A 24,978-nucleotide genomic window follows, 5' to 3' on the forward strand; every position below is an offset into this window, starting at 1 on the left:
AAACAAATATTACAATCTCTCTCTCTTTCTTAAGTGGCAATGCCTTCGTGCCATCTTCTTTTCCGTTCACTACGATAATGTTGATTGACTACTGTGTCTGAGTGTGATTAATCGACACCGGTTAGTTGGCTCTCCGTAATATACTCAGGGTTCACAAACCAATGTTATCTACGTATTGCCATGGTAGCGTTTTTGGTAATACAATTTCGTAAATATCGCTCTAATTCAAAAAAAATTAAACAATTAAGTAGAAAAATTAAAAAAAATCATGGTGATAATTATGTTCATCCTAAACTTAGTGGTGAAGAAAATTTTAAAAAACAAGACATGAATCAATTAAAAAAAGCTTAAAAGGTCAGAAAAATTTTAAAATCACACTGTTTCTAGGGGCCGAAATGGCCCAATGCAGAGGAATTGAAAATCATTGCGATAATCGTACCAAACCACAAGATAATTGTGAAAACCCGCGTGATTATTATGATTGAAACCATGATTATCATTGTATTCAAAATCGCACGATAATCACACCAAACCGCGCGAGTATCGTGATCGAAGCGGTGATTATCATCGTCTACAAAATCGTCACGATAAACGCAGCAAACTGTGTGATAATCAGACGTTGAAAACCGTGATTTTTTTTTTGAATTTTTGAGTTTTGAATTGTTGTCATTGTTCCACCCAGGACTGGTTTTGACCTCCTTCGCGATAAATGAAACCCTAAATATATTTACTCCGTTTTTCTTATTTGACCGTTTGGGGGTTAACCATTTGTTTTATTAAAAAATGTAAATAGAGTAACTTTAAGAATAACTCATAATTTTATATATTTGTTAAAAAACTTAGAATAAGATAAACAGCTAAAGATAGATTCAAAAGCTAATCACAACTTCAAATAAAAAAAAACAGATCGAGAGAGTATATTTGACCATTGAGGATGGCTACAGGACGATATTCCGTCCAAACAGCATGTGAGTGCGGAGATGGGTGGGCGGAGGCAGACGACGGGATACCGTTCTATAGTTTTCTCTTGACCATTGTTTGAGTTGCATGAATATATCTGATGTGTTCATGTATGAGGTAGAACCGAAGAGACAATTAGCTAGCTAGCTCGTTAGATAGATATATATCGATCGATGGCCTCCAGTTTCCTCTCATCGCCGACTATGATGACGATGATTCTCTTTCTTCTCCTTTGCACGAGCGCCGCCGCAGACTCCGCTCACCCGGCGCCCGGCGGCGGCGGCGGCAGCGGCTTCACGCACTTGTTCAGCTTCGGCGACTCCATCACCGACACAGGGAACCTCGTCTCCTTCGTCCCCAGCTCTACCGCCGCCAGGCTCCCCTACGGCGAGACCTTCTTCCGCCGCCCCACCGGCCGCTTCTGCGACGGCAGGCTCATCGTCGACTTCCTAGGTATATATAGGATAACACACACGCCGCCGGCAATGCATATATCCGTAGTACTATAGCTGATCTCTTCGTTTCTCTTCTCACGCATGCAGCGGAGGAGCTGAGGCTGCCGTACTTGACGGCGTTCCTCCGCGGGAGGACGGCGGAGGACTTCCGGCGAGGGGCGAACTTCGCCGTGTCCGCCTCGACGGCGCTGGGGCAGGAGTTCTTCAACGAGATGGGGCTGGACCTCACCATCATACCGCCATACTCGCTGGACGTGCAGCTGGAGTGGTTCAAGGTCTTGCTCCACACTTTCGTCTCTACGGATGAAGGTATAATACAAAATTAATTAAGCTGGCTTAATTAGAAAATGAACTGACATAAAGCCATTTTATTATATGTCGAAATAGGAGCTAACAGCAGTTCGTATATCAAATTCAAGTCAACTAATAAACGCCGCATTTTCGTGACGACGAACGGAAGCTTTCCGAGCAAAGCAACAAAGAATTTCCCTCTTTCGTAGAGAAAATGACCGTTGTTTAGCGCAAAACGGTAAAGATAAACTACACCTCGAGTCAACCGAAGAACACCTAAAATTATTGGCTATGATAAATAATAGCAGAAAATAGAAAAAAAAGTAGTAGACTGATAATTTGTTGGGTCCCAAATTAACTTTAACAGCCTAAACATAAAAATATAGCAGATGTATATTCCCAAGCCAAATCAAATACTCCAGCCACCCAATGCATGCACATCTTGACTTTCCAGGACATCAATATCAAAATCCAGCACCACAAACTAGTTGATCTATCGAGCAAACCACTCAACAAACTGAAAACAAGACATATAAATAATCTAGCCTACTCAAATGAAAATATATTAGCTAAATTATACCACAAACACACTTCATGCAATATTTCACGTGAAAGTCCTCTAATTAAACAAACTTTATATTGGTATATTCTACATGAAAACATACGCGGACAACCTCAACCAATAAGAGGGAAAAATCATTTTACAACCTGTGAAATGACACGTAGACTCGTCCATACCTAAATAGTGAGGTAACTAAAACGCTTAAACAATAAAAAAAATATTATGCACTACTAGGGGTGGCAATAGATCTAACCTTTTTTATATATAAAATTTAAGGGTTAGGTTTAGAATTGGTTGAAAATAAAATTTTACAGAGTTTTGTCAAAAAAAAACTTTAAGGACTAAATAGGGTTATGAAAAAAACACAAGGGCCTTGACCCATTACCAGTCCTATACACCACACTCCATGCACCAAGCTAGGTTCAAATACTGTTGCCCACACTCCACGCACCAAGCTAGGTTCAAACATTGTTGCCTTCCAATATACACGCGGGCACATGATTTTAATAGAAATTTAATAGGATTAATTCGTTAATTTATTCTAGGAATTATGTTCCTTGTGCTTGTATTAAAGATAACATACTTGTCGGTGCGTGAATTAGTGTGTGTGTTTTCTATGTAATCACGAAAAAGGACATATTCACAAAGCAGAAATGAAGTCATTCCAAATCAAATTAAGCATGCCTTATTCATGTCCTCTTTCTATTTCTCAATGTACTGAGATTGAATTGAGATTTGAAACTTCGTGAAAATTGCGCATGCATATTGTTGTGTTATCAACTTTTGCCCTGTTGATATAAAAGTTTAGTGCCCCAGCAATAATAATTTCCAAATTAAATCAAGTGCCCTCATACATGATCAATGATTTGTATTTACCTTTGTATATAGACTACAATATGAAATTCCCCATAGCACATAGACCTTTTACATCATTGCCATTGTGTAGAACGCAAGGAAATCATGTCCAAATCATTGTTTCTAATGGGAGAGGTTGGATACAATGACTACAATCACCCCTTCTTCCAGAATCGATGCTTCACAACTGAGATCAAACCATTAGTGCCAAAAGTGATAGCAAAGATTGAGAATGCCATCAAGGTAAGCTCACTATGGTCTTATCTATGTTCAATCTTAATTTTATAGTTTCATATTACCCTTCCCTCATTTCCTTACATTTACATTTACATTCAAATTGGCTTTGTTATGTAATCTTATGTTCTCATTTATGGTACTTGGGTGCGTTATTAACAGGTCCTCATTGAACTAGGAGCCAAAACGATAGTCGTTCCAGGACTCTTCCCTATAGGGTGTGTCCCGAGATATCTCACAATATTTCAAAACAAGACGAATCCTAAGGATTATGATGAGTTTGGGTGCATCAAGTGGCTCAACGACTTCTCTAAGGAGCACAACCGTGCACTGACATACATGTTGGAGCAGATCCCCAGAGACCTGACGCTCACCATAGTCTACGCTGACTACTACAGCGGCGCCTTAGAGATTACCCGTCATCCTGTGGTACATGGTAAGGCACCATTTTGGACATAGGAGTTTGATCTCCGGTTGTATCAGATATATACATACATAATAACAATTAAATCTCAATCAAATGGAAAGTTAGATAACTTGAGGGTCTCTATTCATTTTGCAGGGTTCAAGAAGGAGACGGTCTTGGTGGCATGCTGTGGGGACGGTGGGCCATACAACTCCAACTCACTCTTCGGCTGCGGTAGCCCATCATCGAATCTTTGCAGCGACCCGTCCAAACACATCTCATGGGATGGGCTGCATCTCACTGAGGCCGCTTACAATTTCGTGGCCCATCACGTTACATGGCCCAAATACTGAGCCTGCCTTCCATTCGATCGGCCCAGTAATTGATTGATCTACCTACCATCAGGGCCCATCCAAAAATAAAGGACTATATATATGCTCCATGCATGCTAGAGCCAGTCAACTTTGATCAGCTACATCTGGGGCGTCTAAAGTGTGTGTGAGTTTAATTTTACTTTGAAACAACTTGATATATATGCGTGTATGTTTCTACGTTTCTTAATTAATACTTTTACGTGACTGGTTGTTTCATCTAAATATTGTTGGCTTAGCTTTTCTACTGTCATGATGTGTGATGCTACAGCTTGAAAACTGAGCTTATGTTATAGGATAGATTTGAGAAACCTACAATTATTTTACCAAAACAATCACTTGGATATAACTTTACATTGTTTTTTTTTCACAAAACGACAAAAGTATCGAATGATATTATCATAAAACTATAACTTCGCGTGCTTCATGTGTATGGCATATGGTTCCAACTTAATTACACCGGTATGGTGTATGATATATGGGTCCAAAACTTTTTAAACAGATAAAGCTGTAACTATCTGATAAACAATTGTTGTGGTATTCTGAATATTTAGCTAAAGTTACAACAAACTGATAATTTTGGTAAAATAGTTGTAGTTATCTGAAATTTACTATATGTAATTATTTATGGCTAGAAACTATTAAGCTAAAGGCTGGGATTTAACCACATTACCTAAAAAACCGAGTGATTGCGCTGGAAAAACATTAAAGCATGGTTTCTACCATCCATATATTGTACATTTATGCACAGTGCATGTCATTTTTCATTCATGAACCAAGAGAGAAGAGCTAATTTTGGATATGACCAATTGCATGCAGTACTCCATGTGAAGCAGAGATCGAGATTCAGCTTCCAGTTAATAGAGGCTGAATGTCTGAACCTTCCCTTCAGAAAACAAACTCTGAACTTTTAAGTGAATAATAAGGCGTCTTGTCGTCGGCCACACCATAGCTTAATTAGCAGTTGCTACAAGAATCAAGGGATGTACTCCATCCATCCCACAGTGAATTAAGTGATGTACTCCATCTATTCTACCGTGTAAGACTTTTAGCCCTTACATTATTAATGACATCCCTCCATTTGTTCCACAGGGTAAGATTTTTAAGCGTGCTTAAATTTATACATATATTAATAAATGTAAACAAATATAAATCATATACATTGTACATTGATCCATGGATAATATTAGGCAAGACATAAATATTTTATAATATGGAAAAGGTGGAATATGTAAATAACGTAGGTAAGGTGAAATTAAACAATCATGCATGCAAAGTTTTCAAGAATAAACTCATTTTTGTTTGTGAGATTTAAAATTAAGAAAAAAAACGAGAAATAGGCAAAAGCAAGGAATATTAATGTTTATCTTTCCCATAGATCAATTTATTTCGTATAAACTATGAGTTATTCCTGTAACTTAGGATTGTTGTCTATTTACATCTTTTCTACACTTAGTAACATTAATATAATTGAAAATGGTTATATAGCTAAATAGCAATTTTTTTAAACCAAAGTATTGATTTATTCTTTTTTGGGGGAGGGGGTTGATGGTTGTGTGCTGCAAGGAAGGGGATTTTTCTCGAGTCGGTGGTTTGCACGTGAGAGGAGAGAAATGGAAGAATGACTCTGCTTTTAATAGTGAGTAAATATGTGAGACTCTTTTTTGAATTTTAGAAGTCTTATAAAAAGGTTTCCATGTCTCCATCTAGACTATGGTTTGAACCATATATTTTTCTAACCCAAATAATTGAATCCTTTTCTCTCCTTTCCTTTAAGACAACCAACACATTGAATTCTTTGCTAGATTATGTTTGGTTTTTCTCGCATAAGTCTAGGCTGGCTGTCTCTCTTATTCAAGAGATCATCCTGGTTGAGGTATATATATTTTTTGGTTTCTTATATTAAATAAACCTAGAAAATAGCTGGTATTTCGTTGGTATTATTGACAATACTGGATGTTTTGTTTGGATGATTATATGGACTTTGAGTTGGGTTAATTACCTCCATTTTAGTTGGGTGAGGTTGCCATTGTAATATCAAATGTAAAAAAAAAAAAAGACATCATTGTATAAGCATTCCAAATCCACAGCGCTTTAGATTACAACAAAATTCATTACAGTATTATCTAATGTCCAAGAAAAAAATACTGGATAGCTGCAACAAAATCCACCCTATGTGAAAAATAATGACAAAAATTGAAGCAAACAAAAATGGAATCGGCTGCACACCCGCCCACGCTACCTTTACACCAGCGGAACCTGCAGGCTCCCTAGCGAAGCCCAATTTCTTCGTTTTTGCAGGAGTGCACTCAGGCGTGTAGGAAACCAAAACACCCGCATGTGGGATGCGAGCCAAGCTCCATGAAGACAACCAAACACGTACTTAGTGTTTTATCACTGTCCATACTTTGGATTGGGTCTGAGAGATGGGTATTACTTTGTCCGGTTCAATAGTTTTAATCGTTTTGGATAATACTAAGGCGTTGGAAACTTATCTTCAACTATGATTTAAAATACACATCATAATAACAAATTTATTTTTATTGGAGTACTTACTTTTCAAAGCTCATCCAAATATATTATTGTAGCGTTATCGAACTAAATATTTCAAAAGTTGGTAATGGTTAAAGTTTTTAAAAAATTCTATTACATACTTATTCAAAAGCAACAGAAATTAAGAAACTTGGGGTATGTAAGTAGGCTAACAAATCAACAAATTAACCTAAATTTGGATCGTATCGTATGTGTTGATGATCCAACTTATAAATAGATATGACTGTAGCTGAGTCACGCAGGATATATATATAGGATCGATGTGGATAAGTGAGCGGGAGGAGATGAGACTACGCTAAAAATGGCTTCTAAGAGCAACTCCAACAGTTATCTAAATTTCGTTTACTAAATCTAGTGTTTTAGCAAGTTCCTAAACAATATGGCAAAGAAAAATTTGTTTTATCTCCAACAGTTAGGGATATTTTATTTGCCAAAAACGTATTTCGTCTTCAGAACGGTTAGAAGTTGATGTGAGACGAGAGCGAGATATCATTCTGCTTTCCGAATCAGCGTTGTCGCCGTCCACGCGCCATCCGCGTTCTCCCGCGACGCAACTCCAGCGCCGCCCCGCCACCATCTCGCTCCCTGCGTGCCGTCCCGCGGCGTCCCGAGGTGCCATCACCGATACTCCAGTCTGGGTGCAGCTAGTAGCAATGCAGCTTGCCTCCTTTTTGCTGTTCACGTGAAGGAAAACCAACGGAGCACACATGCACAAAAAAACGACTTGATGCTATACTGCTGCTGCGTGGGCGGGTGACTACTGCTGCACGCGACTTGACATGGCTGGTCGAAGACTACGATGACAACGCCGCGCGTGGCCAGGGCGCTGCGCTGAGAGCTAGGCGCGTGGCCGCGGGCGTCGGCAGCGACGAGGCGCGTGAGGCCGAGACGCTGAGAAGGGCTGGCGGGGCTGGCCGGCGAGCGAGCGGCTAGCGAGCGGGCGCGCAACCGTGCACATGCGGCGTGCGTGGACGGGGGCATGCCGGGCAGCGACGGCGGAGAGGCGGCGCCGGCGGGGAGGCGCTGGCCGACGACGGCGAGGAGGCGTCGGGCGGCGGCGGCACGAGCCCTGGGCTGACGGGAGATGATGGCGACGACAAGAAAAAAGAGGCTGAAATTTCCGGGTCGAGACGCGAGCGTCGTACTCTCCTAGATGGCAAGTGAAACATCGACTGCCATATATACACGCAAACACGAGGATATGGCAAATTGCTAAAATTTGGTAAGCCGGATAAGACTGTTTTTTACAATTTGCTAAAAAAACAGAGATGACAAGTTTGGATGGGTATCTGTTGGAGTTGCTCTGACAAAAGGTTCTTATTCCGGAAAATATACCAATTTTGAGAAAACTTTGCCCAAAAATACTTTTACCTAGCATTGGTATGGAAATCAAGAAGTTTTATGGCTTAAATACGTCTTGTTTACCTACCTATACTTCATCTCTATTAATGAGCAATATTTTCCATATTTGTTTCACTATTTGTAAAATTGCATTACGATGTTAAAAATAGAGTTATTTTGGCATAGACTAATTACGAGGCAAATAGATGAGTAAAAAGATAGGGAGAATAGTAGTTGTCGATATCATTACTATCTTTATTCTAAAAATAACGTCGATTTGACATTGATGCAATCTTCATGTATACTATAATTTATTACTAACCTATCCATTTCTCGGCTTATTAAAAATTAAACCATATGAGAAGAGTTTTTTTTTTGGAAAAAATGTAAAATCGACGTACGTATGGTTTGTAATTAGAGAAAGTACAATATCAACTAATCATGATTTAAGGTTTTAAAGTTTGGCTGTATATGTTATGTTATGACGACTATAAATAATATTTAACATGAAAAATGGGTAATCAAATTAGACATACATTTAAATTAATCCATATCAACTAGGCATGTACTTGCACTGGTTATGTCATATGTGTTGAACTCAACTCAAGTGACATCATTTAGTCCATGTTCTAAATATTTATCTGTACCTATCTTATTATGCACAGATATTTTTACCACTATAAGTATTTTAAGTGGTTTTTACGTTTCGAGTGATATTTGTTTCCATATTCGTGTCTGATCTTATTGGTCCTTTCTTGTACTTTCTCCAATTTAATAATTCTTGTCATTTCAGACAGCGGCACAATATTCTAAATCTATTTTTGACTATATTTTTTCTATTAAAATATATATAAAGTAAATAGATGCTTACTTTTATTAAAGTGCTCTTTATAATTCATCTCTATGTGTTATTCTAGTGCTTTCAAACTAAATATTTTAAGAATTATTAATAGTCAAAGTTTTAAAGTTTTGATCACACACTTGTCCAAAACTACATGAGTATTTGAAATAATTTGTATTTATTTTTTATCAGAGTTATTCATATCCGGCTAAAAAATATGAAACATATACAGTACGAGCATTATCTGTTCGTATCCATCTCTATTTCCATCCCTATTAGAGCAGGTACAATAGCAGGCTATAAGCCAACTATAAGCATATTTTAAATAGATAAAAGGGAAGAAAATAGAGGTGGGCTACTAATTTATAGCTAATTCTTCCAAAACACAGTGTATATATGACATGTGAAACCATGTACTAATATTTTATAGATAACTATTGTATTAATTGGTTATTAAATTGACTAGAGATGAATTGTAGCTCACAATTCAACTTACTCTTAGCTAGGCCTTGTTGATGAGTACTTGCACAATTATTGAAACTACAAAAACAAGGTCACCGGCCCATAGTTTTCCATGTCTATACTATATGACCCCATAAGTACAGGTTGACCTGAATACTATATATATGCATTCTGTGCACGTAATTAATCAATTAATCCAGCGGGCAACTTGGGCCAGCTGGTGATCGTGATCGATTAGCTGCAACCGCCGACGACTTCTTGCATGCATTGCATGCAGAGATCAATATGTATCGACCTGTTGTACCTGTATGCTATATACAATTGTTTATATATATATATATATATATATATATATATATATATATATATATATATATCGATTAATAAATTTAAACGATGCTAAAAAATCTTACAACATGAAACCGATGCGGTATATATTATGATCGATCGATGCTGATCGGTTTAAGTACGTACTCGTCTCTCGTACGTCCGGTCATCATTTGGAACATGTTATTCGATGGATTATTGTATTTGGTTGTAGAAATAAATTAAATATTTTGAGAAACAAACTTAACAAATAGGTTAAAACTAAATTAAAAGCATAATATTGGAAAAAACGTACTTTTAAAAGCGTGGAGTAAATAATTTATCTAACTAATTTTGTGAATAAACTAAAGAAAAAAAGGCATGACCTAATATTGACATCAAAAGTTGACCCGATGATGTATTACACACGAAGTCCTGAGAGTCTCTTCTTAGATTGCTACAGTGCAAAAAACTAAATTCTTCGAATGCACAGGTATACCAGTCAATTTGATCCTGCAACTGAAAAAAAAAATACAAGCCAATCGGCTATCGAGCTGATAGGTAACAAAAAATTTAGCTAATCGGATATTGATGTAGCAGTGTTTAGCCGATAGGCTGAACGATTAGTTGTTGAAAGCTTGGATCGGTTGAAATCCAATACAAGTATACTTGAATAATAACTAAATAAACAATGAATCATGTGTTACAATCGGCCAAAAAATAACTAATATGTAAATCTCATAAGCCAATGCAACACGAAATAATTACTGATCTAAATAAGCAAAGTCGATTGGTTTAGAAATAATACAGTGATGCAATCGGCTACTCTATTGATATAATATAATAAAAATATAGGTTGACAAAGATCATCGGCTATAACCAACTAATGGTCGAATAAAATCTATAAAGTATCTAGCTAGAAGATCGGACTAAACCGAGACAGTTCAAGACTATGTCTAGCAATGTCAACCTAGATACTAAATAGATCTAGATTGCTATCAAGCCGATTGGACAATGACAAATAACTTATCGGCTGAAACTCCCTCTGATATAAACTATTTAAACCCAATCTAATAGATTGGACCAAACCGAGACGGTATCAAATTGAATATGTCAAATAGCAAATATCAAATTAATGTAAATCACCCAAAGTGGTCGACCAGATCAACCTTGGGCTGAAACTGGTACGTAACTAGCAATCTTATAACCAAATCAGAAGATCGGACCAAACCGAGACAGTTCTAATCTAGCTGATACGATTACCTTGGCCGACATAACGTAGGACCTACCCCTCCGCCAGAGATCGAGACGATGCAGACCCGTGTCAGTGCCAAGTTTTACCGGTGATGAAACCTCGGTAAAGAGGGTGACAATGCGCCGAGAGTAATTGATTATGTAGATATAGATAATTTATAATGACCCCGAGTGTACATATTTATATCCAAGGGTGGATAGTAGTCCATAACAAACACGACACATGATTCCTAATGAATAAAAGGAAATAACAAATTATATTTGGACTCTAATTCTAATCCCTATTAGATACGGCACATATTTTCTAACAGATAAAAAGAAATAACAAGTCTCGATCGGACTCTAACTCTAGAGATAAAATAAAATTTCTAAACTAACTTTAATTAATAGATAAGATTAACCATCATGCCTTTGTATTCACGATTCCTTCTTGGATTCAGACTCTTCCGGATAAGATTTTCATCGGTTGATTGTCCTTAACCGAATAAACTAAGAAATTTTACCAAATTTTGGTGTTAACAGCTAACTACTAAGCTTGAGTTAATCAAATTGCATTAACTGTAGATTTGATTCGCCAAAGAGATGTACTCTAGTCTAGATAAACCGGGACGGGAGAAAAGGACCAAGAATTAACGCAGATCTAAGTCTAACTCTCGTTGATGACAGAACGTAACAATATATACGTTGCATCTTAAATGTAAACCGATATCACCCCCATTTAACTTTATCCATCAAGTCGACACTAATTATTTGACAATTTGGTTAATCATGCACATATGTCAGCAATCGATCGACTTCCCTGAAATTAAATGAAGCATGTGTCCTTCATAATTAACCATGTGATGACTTCATTGAGTTGTAGTATATAAGTTTGCTCTTTGTGAGCTACGTTAGCTAAGCTAGATATAGATTTCGATGGCTTCTTCTAGGTCTAGCTCCCTCTCGCCGGCGATGACGACGACGACGACGACGAGGATGATGCTTCCTCTCTTTCTTCTTCTGATCCTCTTTGCGCACTCCGTCACCGCCGGGGAGTCTGCCGGCCATCTGGCCGCCGGCTGCGGCGGCTTCACGCGCATGTTCAGCCTCGGCGACTCCATCACCGACGCCGGTAACCTCGCGGTCATTAGCCCCAACTCGACGTTCAACAGGCTCCCCTACGGCGAGACCTTCTTCGGCCGCCCCACCGGCCGCTTCTGCGACGGCAGGCTCATCGTCGACTTCCTAGGTAATCACACGTCATCGTCGTCGACGGACGGCCATCTAGCTAGCTCTTGCATGCATCGATCATTCGTTCTCACGCAACACAGCATGGAATGGATGCAGCGGAGGAGCTCGGGCTGCCGTTCTTGACGCCGTTCCTGCGCGGGAAGACGGCGGAGGACTTCCGGCAAGGGGCGAACTTCGCGGTGGCCGGAGCGACGGCGCTGAGCCAGGACTTCTTCAAGGAGATGGGGCTCGACCTCACCCTCATACCGCCATTCTCGCTGGACGTGCAGCTCGAGTGGTTCAAGGGTGTGCTCCACTCTCTTGCCTCTACAGACGAAGGTACTTAATATCTACTCCCTCCGGTTTATACCTGAAGATCACCTTGTAGCCTAGATTTATCTATTAATCAATTTATATAATTTATATATGTATAAGAATTTATTATTATCTATATGAATCTAAACAAACCAGAACGGCGAATCGAATGGAGTATAATATATAGGGGCATATTCAATGGTAGAGTCAAGTCACGTCAGCAAAAGAAACTTCTAATACAAAGGACAGTTTCTCAAGCTAACTCTTCATAATTACAGATTAAGTAATTTCTCGTTCACATTCCATTTGGTCAATGCCTCCGATTAGAGTCAGCATGCGTACAAAGCAGATTTTCTGGTTATCCTTTCGCTCTTCCAAGTCAACATGTATGCAATGATAGACGGTAAAAAGAGTCATTTGTACGTGCCCTAAGCATTCTTCACTGCAGAGATGGGCTACATAGGGCTAAATCAAAGGAAAGAAAAACAAAAACAGAAATGAAAATCTTTGAACCGCGTGCTTTGAATTTTGAACAAAGTTTACATGCAACGTCAAAACCTAGTAACGACCTCCACTGGTGTTATTAGAGGAAAACCATTTTTATTAACTACTGGGCGATTCCTGACCATCTTGTTCAAATTTCATCTGAATAGTTGATCGGAAAACCTTAATTAAGAAACAATTAATAGAAATTATATACCCCAGCCTATTTGTAATTACTCGTCATTGTAGCGTGTCGTAAGTTAAACTTTTATATATTTTACCCTCAATATTTAGATATTCATATATTTACATCATGTAATTAATTGTATATATTGGTGTTAACAATGTGGTTATTTAAAATTGATGATTAAATATATACATGGTTGACTTAGGACAAAACTAAGCCAAAAATAACAGGTGATTTTAAATGGAGGACAATGACACCTACACAATACAAATATGAAATATGTAATGATATATTCGACACACTGATCGCGAAGAAAAAAAGTAACCCAACAGTAAACGATCACTGTACCATGATACATTCTCCGACTGAAAGTCAGTTGGCAAAGAATTTAGAGATGGACTATATATCGCTTGGAATCACCACCAATTTTTATTTTATTTCTTCGTGTGTAGACTTCTGAGGTAGTACGTGAATATTCTTTCAAAGTTATGGAATATTAGGGTGCATAAAACCCATGAATATTTGGTTGACATTTGAGATGAAGAAGCATGCGAGGCTACATTCCCTTTAGTGGAATAGCTAGTGCCTTTCAATCATCTATGTTTTCTTTATAAGGGATAGTTTCTTATGGATTGTATTAATTATACTATGAAATCTCAAATGGAGCCTAATTTATAGCAATTCCCTATGTAGAAATCAAAAAATTCATGTCCACGTCCTTATTTCTATTGGGAGAGATTGGTGGCAATGACTACAATCACCCCTTCTTCCAGAACCGATCTTTTACAGCTGAGATCAAGCTGTTGGTGCCAAAAGTGATAGCAAAGATCGAAAATGCCATCAAGGTGAGCTCTATTTGATCTCAGCGCGATATATTAAATACTAATTGTACATCCTTATATCGCATATCCATGAGTTTATTTGTGTGTTTATATTTGATATGGTATTTGGGTATGCAAATAGGTTCTAATTGACCTAGGAGCCAAGACTATCGTGGTTCCAGGAAACTTTCCTATAGGGTGTGTTCCAAGATATCTCACTATTTTTCAAAGCACGTCTAGTCCTAAAGACTATGATGCATTCGGATGTATAAAGTGGTTGAACGACTTCTCTGTTTATCACAATCGTGCACTCAAGAGCATGTTACACAAGATCCCTCGTGATCCTACCGTCACTATACTATACGCCGACTACTACAACACCGCCTTAGAGATTACCCGTCACCCCATCAAACATGGTAACTCCTTCTAGACACCAGACAAATTAACTTTAAGTCAAAAATCTAATGGAATTCAAAATCACTTAGGTTTAATTGTTGTGAATTGCAGGGTTTAAAAAGGAGACGGTCTTGGTGGCATGTTGTGGGGACGGTGGGCCATACAACTCCAACTCGTTGTTCGGCTGCGGCGGCCCATCGTCGAATCTTTGCAGCGACCCATCGAAACACGTCTCGTGGGATGGGCTGCATCTCACTGAAGCCGCTTACAAATTTGTGGCCCATCACATGTTGCATGGCCCATTTGCTGATCAACCTTCTAGAGCGCCCAAATGAATGAATTAATGATGAACTATCTACTGCCAAGTGTACCGATAGTGATAATAACTTATTTTGATCAACTCTATACATGTGTGCGTGGAGTGTGTGTGCATGCATCTGATTGTAATTTGAAATATTTTTTAGCGTGTGTTGCCCGTCTAGTTGTGATACGAAAATATACAATAACTTTTGGTCAAACATGGTGCGAGTTTTTCTTTTTTCATACACACACGAACTGTGCCACTAATCAGTTTACCAATTGCTATGCATGCTTGGTGTGTGCATGCATCTGATTACAATTGTATGAAAACTCTGTTGATCTATTATGAATTTGTATGAAATATGTGCAATATATGAAAACGATTTATTTTTTATTTTGTTAAAATGACATTTGTGCCGGGTATATAAAGCTATTTGTGTCGGTTATTATGTCTATAAACAATTATTTGTGCTAATTATAAACTATTATGTGCGCCTGTTTTATTAAAAATCCGGTCAAAAAAGACATTTGTGTCGGGTATAAAATTATTATTTGCACCAGTTCTTGCTTAATAACCGGCATTGATATTCGCCGGGTAATGGACCTGTCGGTTTGATACTGTTATTTGTTGCGGGTCACCATGTTGATAACAGAACAATATTACATCCTAAATGTCAACCGATCTCAACCCTTTCTTTTTCATCAAATACGGCATTAATTAATTATTTGACCGTTTGTTTAATCATGCAGATATGTTGTCAGCAATCAATTAAGTTCCGTAAAATTAATGACGGTTACGTGCTGCATGAAAACATTAGATCCATTGCATTTTGCATATACTTATATTTATGCATCTGGTTTATTAGCAACCAAAACGTAATTCGTGAATATATTAATTCGTGATTGAATCGACATAGAAACAAAACATCCTATAGTATAACTATAGAACGGACTGAGTATATATGGCGCAAGTTCATTCATATATACACACAAACACTGAACTACTACCAATTAGTTTAATTATTACCAAGAATGGACTGAACCAGGAAATTTCTTCATAAAGTTTTCACATGCAGTTCTAATTCAGCAAATGTACAACGAGATATGCCCGTGTTTTAATTTTCCAGGTAACGAGATCTGCTCAATCGCACTAGTACACATGCAAAGAAAACGAGTTTAGGATATATTAATTAATTAATATGTCCGTATAGTAGAAACGCCAAAACGTCTTGGCTCTGATGGTCAAGCATTGCCCAGAAATTAATAATCCTACCTAGGATCAGACTTTATGGCATGACTTTGTCCAATCCGTCGGCTTTCATGGCATCAGCATAATCTGCAAGATCGAATTAGTTTACATGCACACAACAGGTGAAAAACTGCAAGCAACAACTTCAAGTTCAGACGACAGATGCTCCATATATATGTTCAAACATGGGTGAAGAACGAAGATGCGATATGTTTAACCAAATAAATTTGTTAGGTCGATCAGAATAAATTTGCGTCGTCTTTTCGTTCACATGTACGCAAGCGTCGAGACAACCAAACAGCTCATAGATTCTCAGGTTTCAACGTAACGACCCCAATAAACAAAACGAAACACATGGGGAAATTAATCGTATGGTGGCAACATAAGCATAGAATAATTAAAGAAATAACGAGTTCCGTTGCCTTGTGGTACTGTTATCCGCGTACGTAATTAATTAAAACCAAACGGATCCTAAATTTAGTCAAGACAAATCTTGTTGTGTAGAACATTTGATCTATCCATTCCAAAGAACCCAAAAAATAATAGTAAAAAAAAGACACAAGATGATGATCCACACACACTATTCGACACTACATATACAAGCTATACGAACGCAGGTCATCTGTGTGAAACACCATCTGGCTCAAATTAGCATCAAGTTAGTAATTAAGCTGTCGATTAATTAATTAATTAATTAATCTGATGGCACACTACTCTTCCGTGTCATCTGCAATGATCCGTTCTCTGATCCTTCTCGCGTGCGCATGGGGAGCCGCCGTTGCGAGCCACCAGCCGGCGGCGAGCGGCGGCTACTGCTACACGAGCATGTTCAGCTTCGGCGACTCCATCACCGACACCGGCAACCAGGTGAGCTTCTTCCCCACCGCCCCCGCCGCCAGCCCGCCCTACGGCGAGACCTTCTTCGGCCACCCCACCGGCCGCTACAGCGACGGCAGGCTCGTCGTCGACTTCCTAGGTAAGAGCAACACGTACTCCGCCCGTACCATACGTCGCCGGCGATCGCCGGCCGGCAATCGATGTACATATCCGCATGCAGTGGCGGCGGCGCTCTTCCGGTCCCGTCTCACATCGTGGGTGCGTGTTTTGCATGCAGCGGAGGCGCTAAGGCTGCCGTACCTGACGGCGTTCCTGCGCGGGAAGACGGCGGAGGACTTCCGGCGAGGTGCCAACTTCGCGGTGTCGGCGTCGACGGCGCTGGGGCAGGAGTTCTTCAGGGCGAGGGGGCTCGACCTCACCATCATACCGCCATTCTCGCTGGACGTGCAGCTCGAGTGGTTCAAGGGTGTGCTCCACTCTCTCGCCTCTACTAATCATCAACAAGGTAATTGAGCGGATTGCTATTTAGCGCAGCTGCGTTTCTAGCGTTCACTTTTTCATATGGAAGTTTTCTGTAAAAGTTTTTTCGATGAAAGTTGCTAGAAAATTATGCAGGATTTGAAACTTCGGTATCCATTTTTATTAGGGGACCGGGACCGAAATTTCTGTTTACCGGAATTTTTGGATGAAAATTTTCAAATTCAAATGCTAATAATGATCATTTTCTCACCAAATATGTAAATTTTGAAAATATAAATGGTTATTTCGGAAAATAATACTGTTATCGGAGCCTACCGGAATTTCTGAAATTTCGGAATGAAATTGTAAACCCTGCTAAATAGCAATTCTGATTAAAATCATTCTTTTTATATTTTTTTTGTAGCAAGGACCATGCCTTCTAATTGGATAGCTAGAGCTAAATATACTACGATATTAATTAACCATTTATGATTTGTGTGTAGAAAGCAAGGACATCATGGCAAGATCATTGTTTCTAATGGGAGAGATAGGGATAAACGACTACAACCATCACTTCTTTCAGAACAGATCCTTCACAGCTGAGATAAAACCCCTGGTGCCAATGGTGATTGCAAAGATTGCAAATGCCACCAAGGTATCATGTACATTCACAGAGTCATATGTGCATCCATAATTAACAAAAGTTCTCAGCAATTGACCACTGAAATTTACATATCATTAATTTCATTATGCATGTGTGGATACATATAGGTTTTGATCGACCTAGGGGCCAAGACCATGCTGGTTCCAGGGATCCCACCTATGGGCTGCATTCCAAGGTTTCTCAACTTGTTTCCCAGCAAGAACCCCAATGACTATGATAAGCTAGGATGCTTGAAGTGGCTGAACAACTTCTCGCAGTACCATAACCATGCTCTCAACCAGATGTTACATGGGATCCACCGTGATACCAAGGTCACCTTGATCTACTTAGACTACTATGAAGCCATGCTGAAAATCATCCGTAGCCCTCAGCATAATGGTTAGTTCTTATTAATTCTGGTAATCCAACTCCAAAATTGTTTGGAATAATAGTCTCAACCATCATACATGCTTGGTAATTATATTACTATTATGATAAAAAAGACACTACCAACAATACAATTCTATATCATCATATTTTCACTTCTACTTATGCTATGAACCAAAATTTGAATTTTTAACCTTAAATTTAGAGTTAACTTTAATGTTTTTTTACCAAAGTTTATTTTCCAACCTTGACTTTTATGTCAATAAGAATACGTATATAAATTTTTTATTCACAAATTATTTTTCGTTTGTAAATATATCGTTTGCATTTTTACATAACCCCCTAACTTCTAAGTAGGTTTTGACTTGACTAAAATTAATTTGTTTTCCCCCTCTTCTACCCACTCTGTTTTATATTATAAAACTCTCTAGATTGGTCTATATTTATTCATATATCCATGTATATGTTTTATTCGTATAACTAGAAATCTTATAACGTTAAGGAAACGAGGAGAATATTTTACTATCGTATATGCAATTTCTAACTTTAACTCTTGTGGGGGTAAATCGCAGGGTTCACGAAGAAGAGCGCCCTGACGGCGTGCTGTGGGGTGGGCGGGCCCTACAACGCCGGCTCGCTGGTCTGCAACGGCAACGCCACGGCGTCGAACCTGTGCCCGGATCCGTCCAGGTACATCTCCTGGGACGGGCTGCACCTCACCGAGGCCGCCTACCACGTCATAGCCCGCGGCGTGCTGGACGGGACGTACTCCAGGCCCACCATACCCTCCGGATGCACCTACTAGCTGATCCCTCCCTCTTAGGTCTGTTCAGGAAGTTTTACATTTTGAGAAATAGTTGCTTGGTAATCAGTTTCTGAGAATTAAAAAAGCTACTAAACCCAACTTCTCTAAATTCTGGATTCTTAGTTCACTTTCCAAAATCTGTAACTACAGATTCTCAGAAGCTGTCAGCTTCTTCAGATTCTGGATTCTTAGTCACTTTCCAAAATCTGTAACTACAGATTCTCAGAAGCTGTGTACCGTTTGAAATAGCTTCTGAGAAAAGCTGCAGCTAAGAGAAGCTCCCCTAAACATGCCCTTAATTTGATTCACATGCTATCTCAAGTCATATCATTAGCAAAAGTCTATTTTATAATAATACGGTAGAGTCATGTATGATTTCTTCATTAATGAAAAAAATATTTTATTTTATTAGTTTCCTTTTTATACCCCTCATCCAAAAAATTTTCCTTTAATAAATACCAAGAGTCAACTCAACAACAGCTTTTTTTTTTCTCCTTCCCTGTCTTTACTTCACGTTACCAAATTCAGCTAATAAGCATCCGTGCCCTTATTCCTTAACTGTAAAACCGGGTTATAAAATCAGCCCAAACTTAATAAAACCGATGCAAATTGAATGTCTGGGATAGTAACAGCGGTTTTACTGTCGAAGAATCAATTTACCGGGTTTTAAAAGTTGAGTCGTTTTGTTTTTGACAGATGCAATCCAAAACAGGTGATTGTTTCGGTGCTTTATTGAAAAAAACTAACAAACCACGAAAAATAATTTATAAATAAAACACTATATAGATATATATTCTTAGCAAACTAAAAACCAAGACTAACAAATAAACTTCGGTAAAAAAAAAACCTCTAAATCAACTCCAAATTTAAGGTTGAAAATTTAAATTTTAGCTTATAAGTATAGACGAAAAGAAGACAAAGAGTGCAAATACGGTCCATAAATTGAGGGTGGTCAAATAAACATTTTTCATCCCAGAACCTTGTATATTTGCAGCGCGTAAATGTCACCTTACCTGATTTTTCAATAAAACAATAAGCTCGTGCTATCAGCAGACGAGAAAAAAAGAGGGCCAATAGAAACGACGATTTGACTGAAGAAAACATGGCCTGATGATCTCCTTTGTTACACTACTACGAGAATTCAACACGCGAATGGTCGTATGCTGAAAATGCTGAAAACGACAGGAACGGCATATGCGCATGAACGTTGCTCCCCTCTTTGATCCAATGAATAAGGCACGAAAAAACGAGCAGGTTTCATCAGTTTTAGTAATTTTCATGATGGGACGACGACATCATAAAAATTCAGTGAACGCTTTTGCTCCTATAGGCAAAAAAAAAACGTCACGCTTACATCCCAGCGTGTCTGATTAGAAAAAAAAACACGGAGGTCATGGCAAGTTGGCAAACCCGAGTTACTCCTCAAGCCGTCCGAGTATGTCGTGCTCTCTGAAAAGAAGGTACCTGGAGTTTTGAGGTAGCAGAGGTTAGATCACCAGCAACTCAACACATAAGTATATCTTTCATATTCAAATTTGATGTTTTGTAGCTCAGGTCAACTAACAAACAAACAATAGTACTACAGAATTATGGAATACAATGTAGTTTAAACTTTGAAATTTGAAATTGTTAGCTGTACACCCAGAAACTAAATCTTCATCCCAATCACAGGGTGTAAATGACAACTCAAATCTCATGTTGGTTAATTATTTGACGTTAGTTTGCATTGCCACCAAAACAAGAATGTGCACATTACATCCCTACTAGAGATTTTAAGGAACTGATACCATAAATTATTTTAACAACAAATTTATTGATACAGATTTCTCCAACTTAAACTTAGTAACTTTAAACAAATCTAAAACATCAAATAAAAATAATAGTGGGAACAAATGATGCTTGATCCATAATTTTGCAAGCTAAACATTCTTGTTTGGCACATCAAATGCAGCTAAGTGGCTAGCCAGCTTAAGCAAACAGCTGTATTGAAGTGTCATGGAAAAGCCAAGACAACATGTCACTTATGCTTAAGGATAGCAAACCAACTTTTTGAACAAGATTTTACACACCAACTTTAACTTTCTTTAATTAGTAGGCAATATTGTTCGTTTCAATTATTCAAGATGGCATTTTGTGCATGCATGTAGCTAGAAAACAAATAAGAGACATAGTTCCAAATTAAAATGAGTTTCACATACTCTTTCTCAGCAAGCTTCACTTCGGTTCCTCCATACTCAGGTAGCAGAACAGTGTCACCCTCTTTCAGAGATACAGGGATCAGCTTGCCATCCCTGTCACGTTCACCAGGGCCAACAGCCACTACTTTTGCAGAGTTCAGCTGGATTCGAACCAAGGAACATATTAGAACCCAAAATCACATAGAAAATTTCCAGACCTGCTAGCATCTTCCTATCATCATTCAATCAGGCCAACACACTACAATTTCATTTAGGACTAATAAAAAAACTAATCAGGGCGCACCTCAATTAATATAATGGTACTCGATTAAATAGGAGCATACATTGGAATGTACAAATTCAGCCTTTGATGCACCACTGCACCAGCAATATCTTCCTAGAATCTAGGTTGATTACAAATCACTAGGCTTGTTTTTAAATAAATACAAAATGAAGGAAGGCACCATAATAGCCAACATGGTTATACAAATCATGAACAATGAATCAGTTATATAATAGATCAGACAATTACCTCCCAAATCCCACATGTACTGGTAAGTAAACTTACTACTGACATATAGCATATAGATACATCCATCAGGTCATGCTTAGAATGAAGGCATGCATAGAATGCAAATACATCTAACCTATACAGAGTAATTCCCCCAATACATGTTTTCTATCATTACTTAGTCCTTACACGGCCACAATATCTGAATTTATCAGCATGTCATCAGTTAGATATCATAGCATCACGTATTCAATATTTCTATAAACACCTCATAGGGGCAGCTGAACCTTGCAGTACTACAGAGCCGAGGTGTTGACATTACATAAGAAAAGCTTCTCATTTTTTCCCCTGCTACCTGCCGAAATAGCACTTCCCCTGAGGCCCTGACTAGTCATTTTCAATGAAAAATGGAACCAGATGGTTCTTTCCCTGTGATTTTAAAAACGAAAATTGTTTCTCTCTTTGGAAGCTGTAATAAGACAGTTTCACAAGACTGGACTTGGGATTTGAATCAAATGGTCTAGCAATAGTGCAAGCCCAAATACTAGCGTTCCAATTATACAGATATGGTTCCAAGTCCTGTCCACGAAAATAAATCGTGCATGTATGGTTGCAATCCAACTTCTAGGACTCAAGATTACACGATGCTAAAACCAACAGCTGTACACAGAACAGCAACCATCGCTACACATAGAACATCCAAAGCAACTACTCTAGTTGACAAAATTCTCAACCACACAGATCTCACAGCTAAGGTTCACTAATCGAACCACTATCAATCATACCCAAAATTTCACCGTTCTTCACCACTAAAACCTCAGAACATCCTGTAACCTCCCGAATCTAACAATAAGCCAATCGAAAATTCGAATTCCGCCAGCAAGCAAATATACCTATTAAAAAAAAGCTACTACTATGATACTATCGGATATATTCCTACCACCAAAACCAAACCGGATGAGGCTACTAGCGGGCGGCCGCAGTCCCAGATCGAGAACGAGCAGCGAGCGCATAGCATCCCATCCGGGAAGGGAACGGCGGGCGGGCGGGCTGGGGGTGGGGCTGGGGCTGGAGAAACGGGATCCGTGGGGGGTGTGCTTCACCTGCTTGGTGGTCTCGGGGAGGAGGATGCCGCCGGCGCTCTTGTTGGGCTGCAGCAGCTTCTCCACCAGCACCCGGTTCAGCGTCGGGAGCAGCCTCTTCGCCATTGCCGAGCTCGTCTTCCTCCTCCTCTTCCTCTTCCTCTTCCTCTTTTTCTTCTTGAGGAACAAGTTGATAGCCGTGGCCCGTGGATTGCCACTATAACCCACGGGACTGGGGGTTTAGGGTTTTACGCGCGAAAGTACTCTTTTGCCCCTGGGAGGGTGTGAGTGTGGAAGTTGGTGGAAGGATGGGTTGGGCGAGGGCAGGATCGGTAAAGCCTCCGGGTTTCTCGGGGGCTCTAGAAGCTTCGTGGGGGAGGTGTGAGGCTGGGCCGCTGGTGGAATTAGCGGGCTGTGCTAGTCCGGCCCACGTTGCGGAGATGTTGCTGTTCCTGGCCGTCTTGGGCTTCTTTTGTGCTCCTCCCAGTGATTTGCATTAGTACATGTTTATTTATTTCCTTTTCTCACAAAAAAAGTATAAGTTTATTTATTTACAAGATTTTTCTCTGGAAACGAACACTTTTGGTGCTTGTAACCGAGTTCGATATGCATTTCGGCACATCTTATTAAAGATTTGCATAAAGTTTAGTGCATATTATCTGTATGAACAAAGAATTTCTGCCAAAACTGATTATATCTAGCATATTATTCTGTCCCTCAATCGATATCCATTACAGTCAGAAAAAAAAGGTTGTTTTACAGAAGTATTCTAAAGAAATATGTTGTATTAAATACACGTTTTAGGAGTTCGAGAAACATATAAATGAAAAAAAAATTAAATCCATAATAAAAAAAGGAATCGGGCCTAAGAACACTTCGATTGTTTGGAACAACGATTTGCTCAGCTCAATTGGATTGTGAACTCAAACAAGGTATCCACGAAGTGCTACATTTCTCACGTCAAATCTAAATAACTGAAACAAAAACAAATAACTATTTATTCATACAATTACCTAAACATGAAAGAATTGGCAAGCAGAAGAAAGGCCACAGGAAAAAGCTTGAAGAATTAAAGACCTAAACAAACAAACTCTGAAGAAATATGAAGAACTAACTGAACTAGCTACCTATGTAGCTATGCCACCTTCTATCTGTTGTGAAGAGGATTAGGCCCAGTGAGAACCTCCCTCTCCTCCTCATCAAACACATCTCCTCCTCCCTTTGCATGCTCCACTAATGCCTTTCCAATCACCACCTGATGATGCCCTATCAGCAGCCTTCTCCCTGGCCTCACATCTCCTCCATGATGCTGCTGCTGCTGATGACAATCATCATCATCACCACAGCAGAAAGAAGAACAGGAACAGCACCCTACAGCACTGATAATCCCCAGCTGCAGCAAGATTAGCACCAGAGCTAGAAGAGAGACAGCACAGATGAGCCCTCTCCTTAGCATCACCATTGTCTCATCTCATTCAATTTCCCCCTTTGGATCTCTTCAGCTATTAGTTACTAGTACTGGGAGCACCCTTTTGCATTGCATGGATCATTCCATGCAGTTCTAGCAGCTGGTTTTGGTCTTGGTTTTGCTTTTGGTTTTGGTTCAGACTTTGGTGTGATGGATTAGGTGTGCTGAAACCCTGCAGGGGGAGACACTGTGAGCTGCAATCTAGCTCTCCTGCCATAGGGTTCTGGGACAGCACACATTGGAGCATGCAAAGATTGTGTGTTTGGTCAAGGCTAGGCTTGTATTAGTCAAAGTAATTAATTGCATTGGTGATGGTGATGAATTGATGGAGGTGATTAGTCTGGATATGTGACAGCTCAGAATTCCATTGTTAGAAGCTTCCTTAAATTAAGCAGTCCTAGTTTCAGAGCTAGTTCCTCTTCCTTGACTTGCACAGAAAGCATGCAAGCTTGTGGTAAGAACCGAAGTGAAAGGAAGGCATTCTGAACTACAGTATGATCCTTGAGTCTGAGTTACTTTTGCAGCATTGCACACATACTTCAAGTTGATTACATTATATATACTGCTCGTTTAGATTTTTTTTTTTTTACCAACAGCACTGGAAGGAAATTTCTGAAAAGAGAGAAAGAAAGTAGTAGTAGTGAAAATATATTCTGGAGGAGTATGAATCTGTCAATATAGCATCCATATGAGGTTGTCCCAAGCCAAGCTGCTACAGAAAATGCTATGCAGAACTACCTTCGTAACATTGTTTGGAA

The 24,978-nt window shown here is 39.1% G+C and overlaps 3 protein-coding genes and 1 pseudogene across 4 annotated transcripts; 3 read left to right on the forward strand and 1 right to left on the reverse strand.

The window, feature by feature from the left end:
• Positions 1–968: 968 nt before the first annotated feature.
• Positions 969–4,455, forward strand: LOC102710576 (annotated as a pseudogene).
• A 7,352-nt stretch (positions 4,456–11,807) lies between these two features.
• LOC102710861 (GDSL esterase/lipase At1g28600-like) lies at positions 11,808–14,965 on the forward strand. The gene is made up of 5 exons (XM_006651348.2): positions 11,808–12,119; positions 12,218–12,439; positions 13,779–13,930; positions 14,049–14,322; positions 14,414–14,965. Exons 1-5 carry the CDS (start codon positions 11,843–11,845, stop codon positions 14,635–14,637), a joined length of 1,149 nt encoding a protein of 382 aa, XP_006651411.2. The 5' UTR covers positions 11,808–11,842; the 3' UTR covers positions 14,638–14,965.
• A 1,588-nt stretch (positions 14,966–16,553) lies between these two features.
• On the forward strand, positions 16,554–19,334 carry LOC102711142 (GDSL esterase/lipase At1g31550-like). The gene is made up of 5 exons (XM_006651349.3): positions 16,554–16,827; positions 16,966–17,193; positions 17,651–17,802; positions 17,919–18,189; positions 18,750–19,334. The coding sequence occupies exons 1-5, from the start codon at positions 16,554–16,556 to the stop codon at positions 18,980–18,982; spliced, it is 1,158 nt and encodes a 385-aa protein (XP_006651412.3). The 3' UTR covers positions 18,983–19,334.
• A 577-nt stretch (positions 19,335–19,911) lies between these two features.
• LOC102720501 (10 kDa chaperonin, mitochondrial-like) lies at positions 19,912–22,973 on the reverse strand. Of its 2 annotated transcripts, XM_015835004.2 has the most exons (4): positions 22,774–22,973; positions 21,181–21,320; positions 20,393–20,446; positions 19,912–20,306 (listed from the first exon to the last, which is right to left on the reverse strand). In XM_015835004.2, exons 1-3 carry the CDS (start codon positions 22,876–22,878, stop codon positions 20,398–20,400), a joined length of 294 nt encoding a protein of 97 aa, XP_015690490.1. In that variant the 5' UTR covers positions 22,879–22,973; the 3' UTR covers positions 19,912–20,306; positions 20,393–20,397. The 2 variants fall into 2 exon arrangements, with proteins under 2 accessions (XP_015690490.1, XP_006650112.1); XM_006650049.3 differs by having other exon boundaries at positions 19,912–20,446; positions 22,774–22,971.
• Between the last annotated feature and the right edge of the window lie 2,005 nt (positions 22,974–24,978).

The sequence above is a fragment of the Oryza brachyantha genome, chromosome 3, assembly GCF_000231095.2.
Source record: "Oryza brachyantha chromosome 3, ObraRS2, whole genome shotgun sequence".
Classification (NCBI taxonomy): domain Eukaryota; kingdom Viridiplantae; phylum Streptophyta; class Magnoliopsida; order Poales; family Poaceae; genus Oryza; species Oryza brachyantha.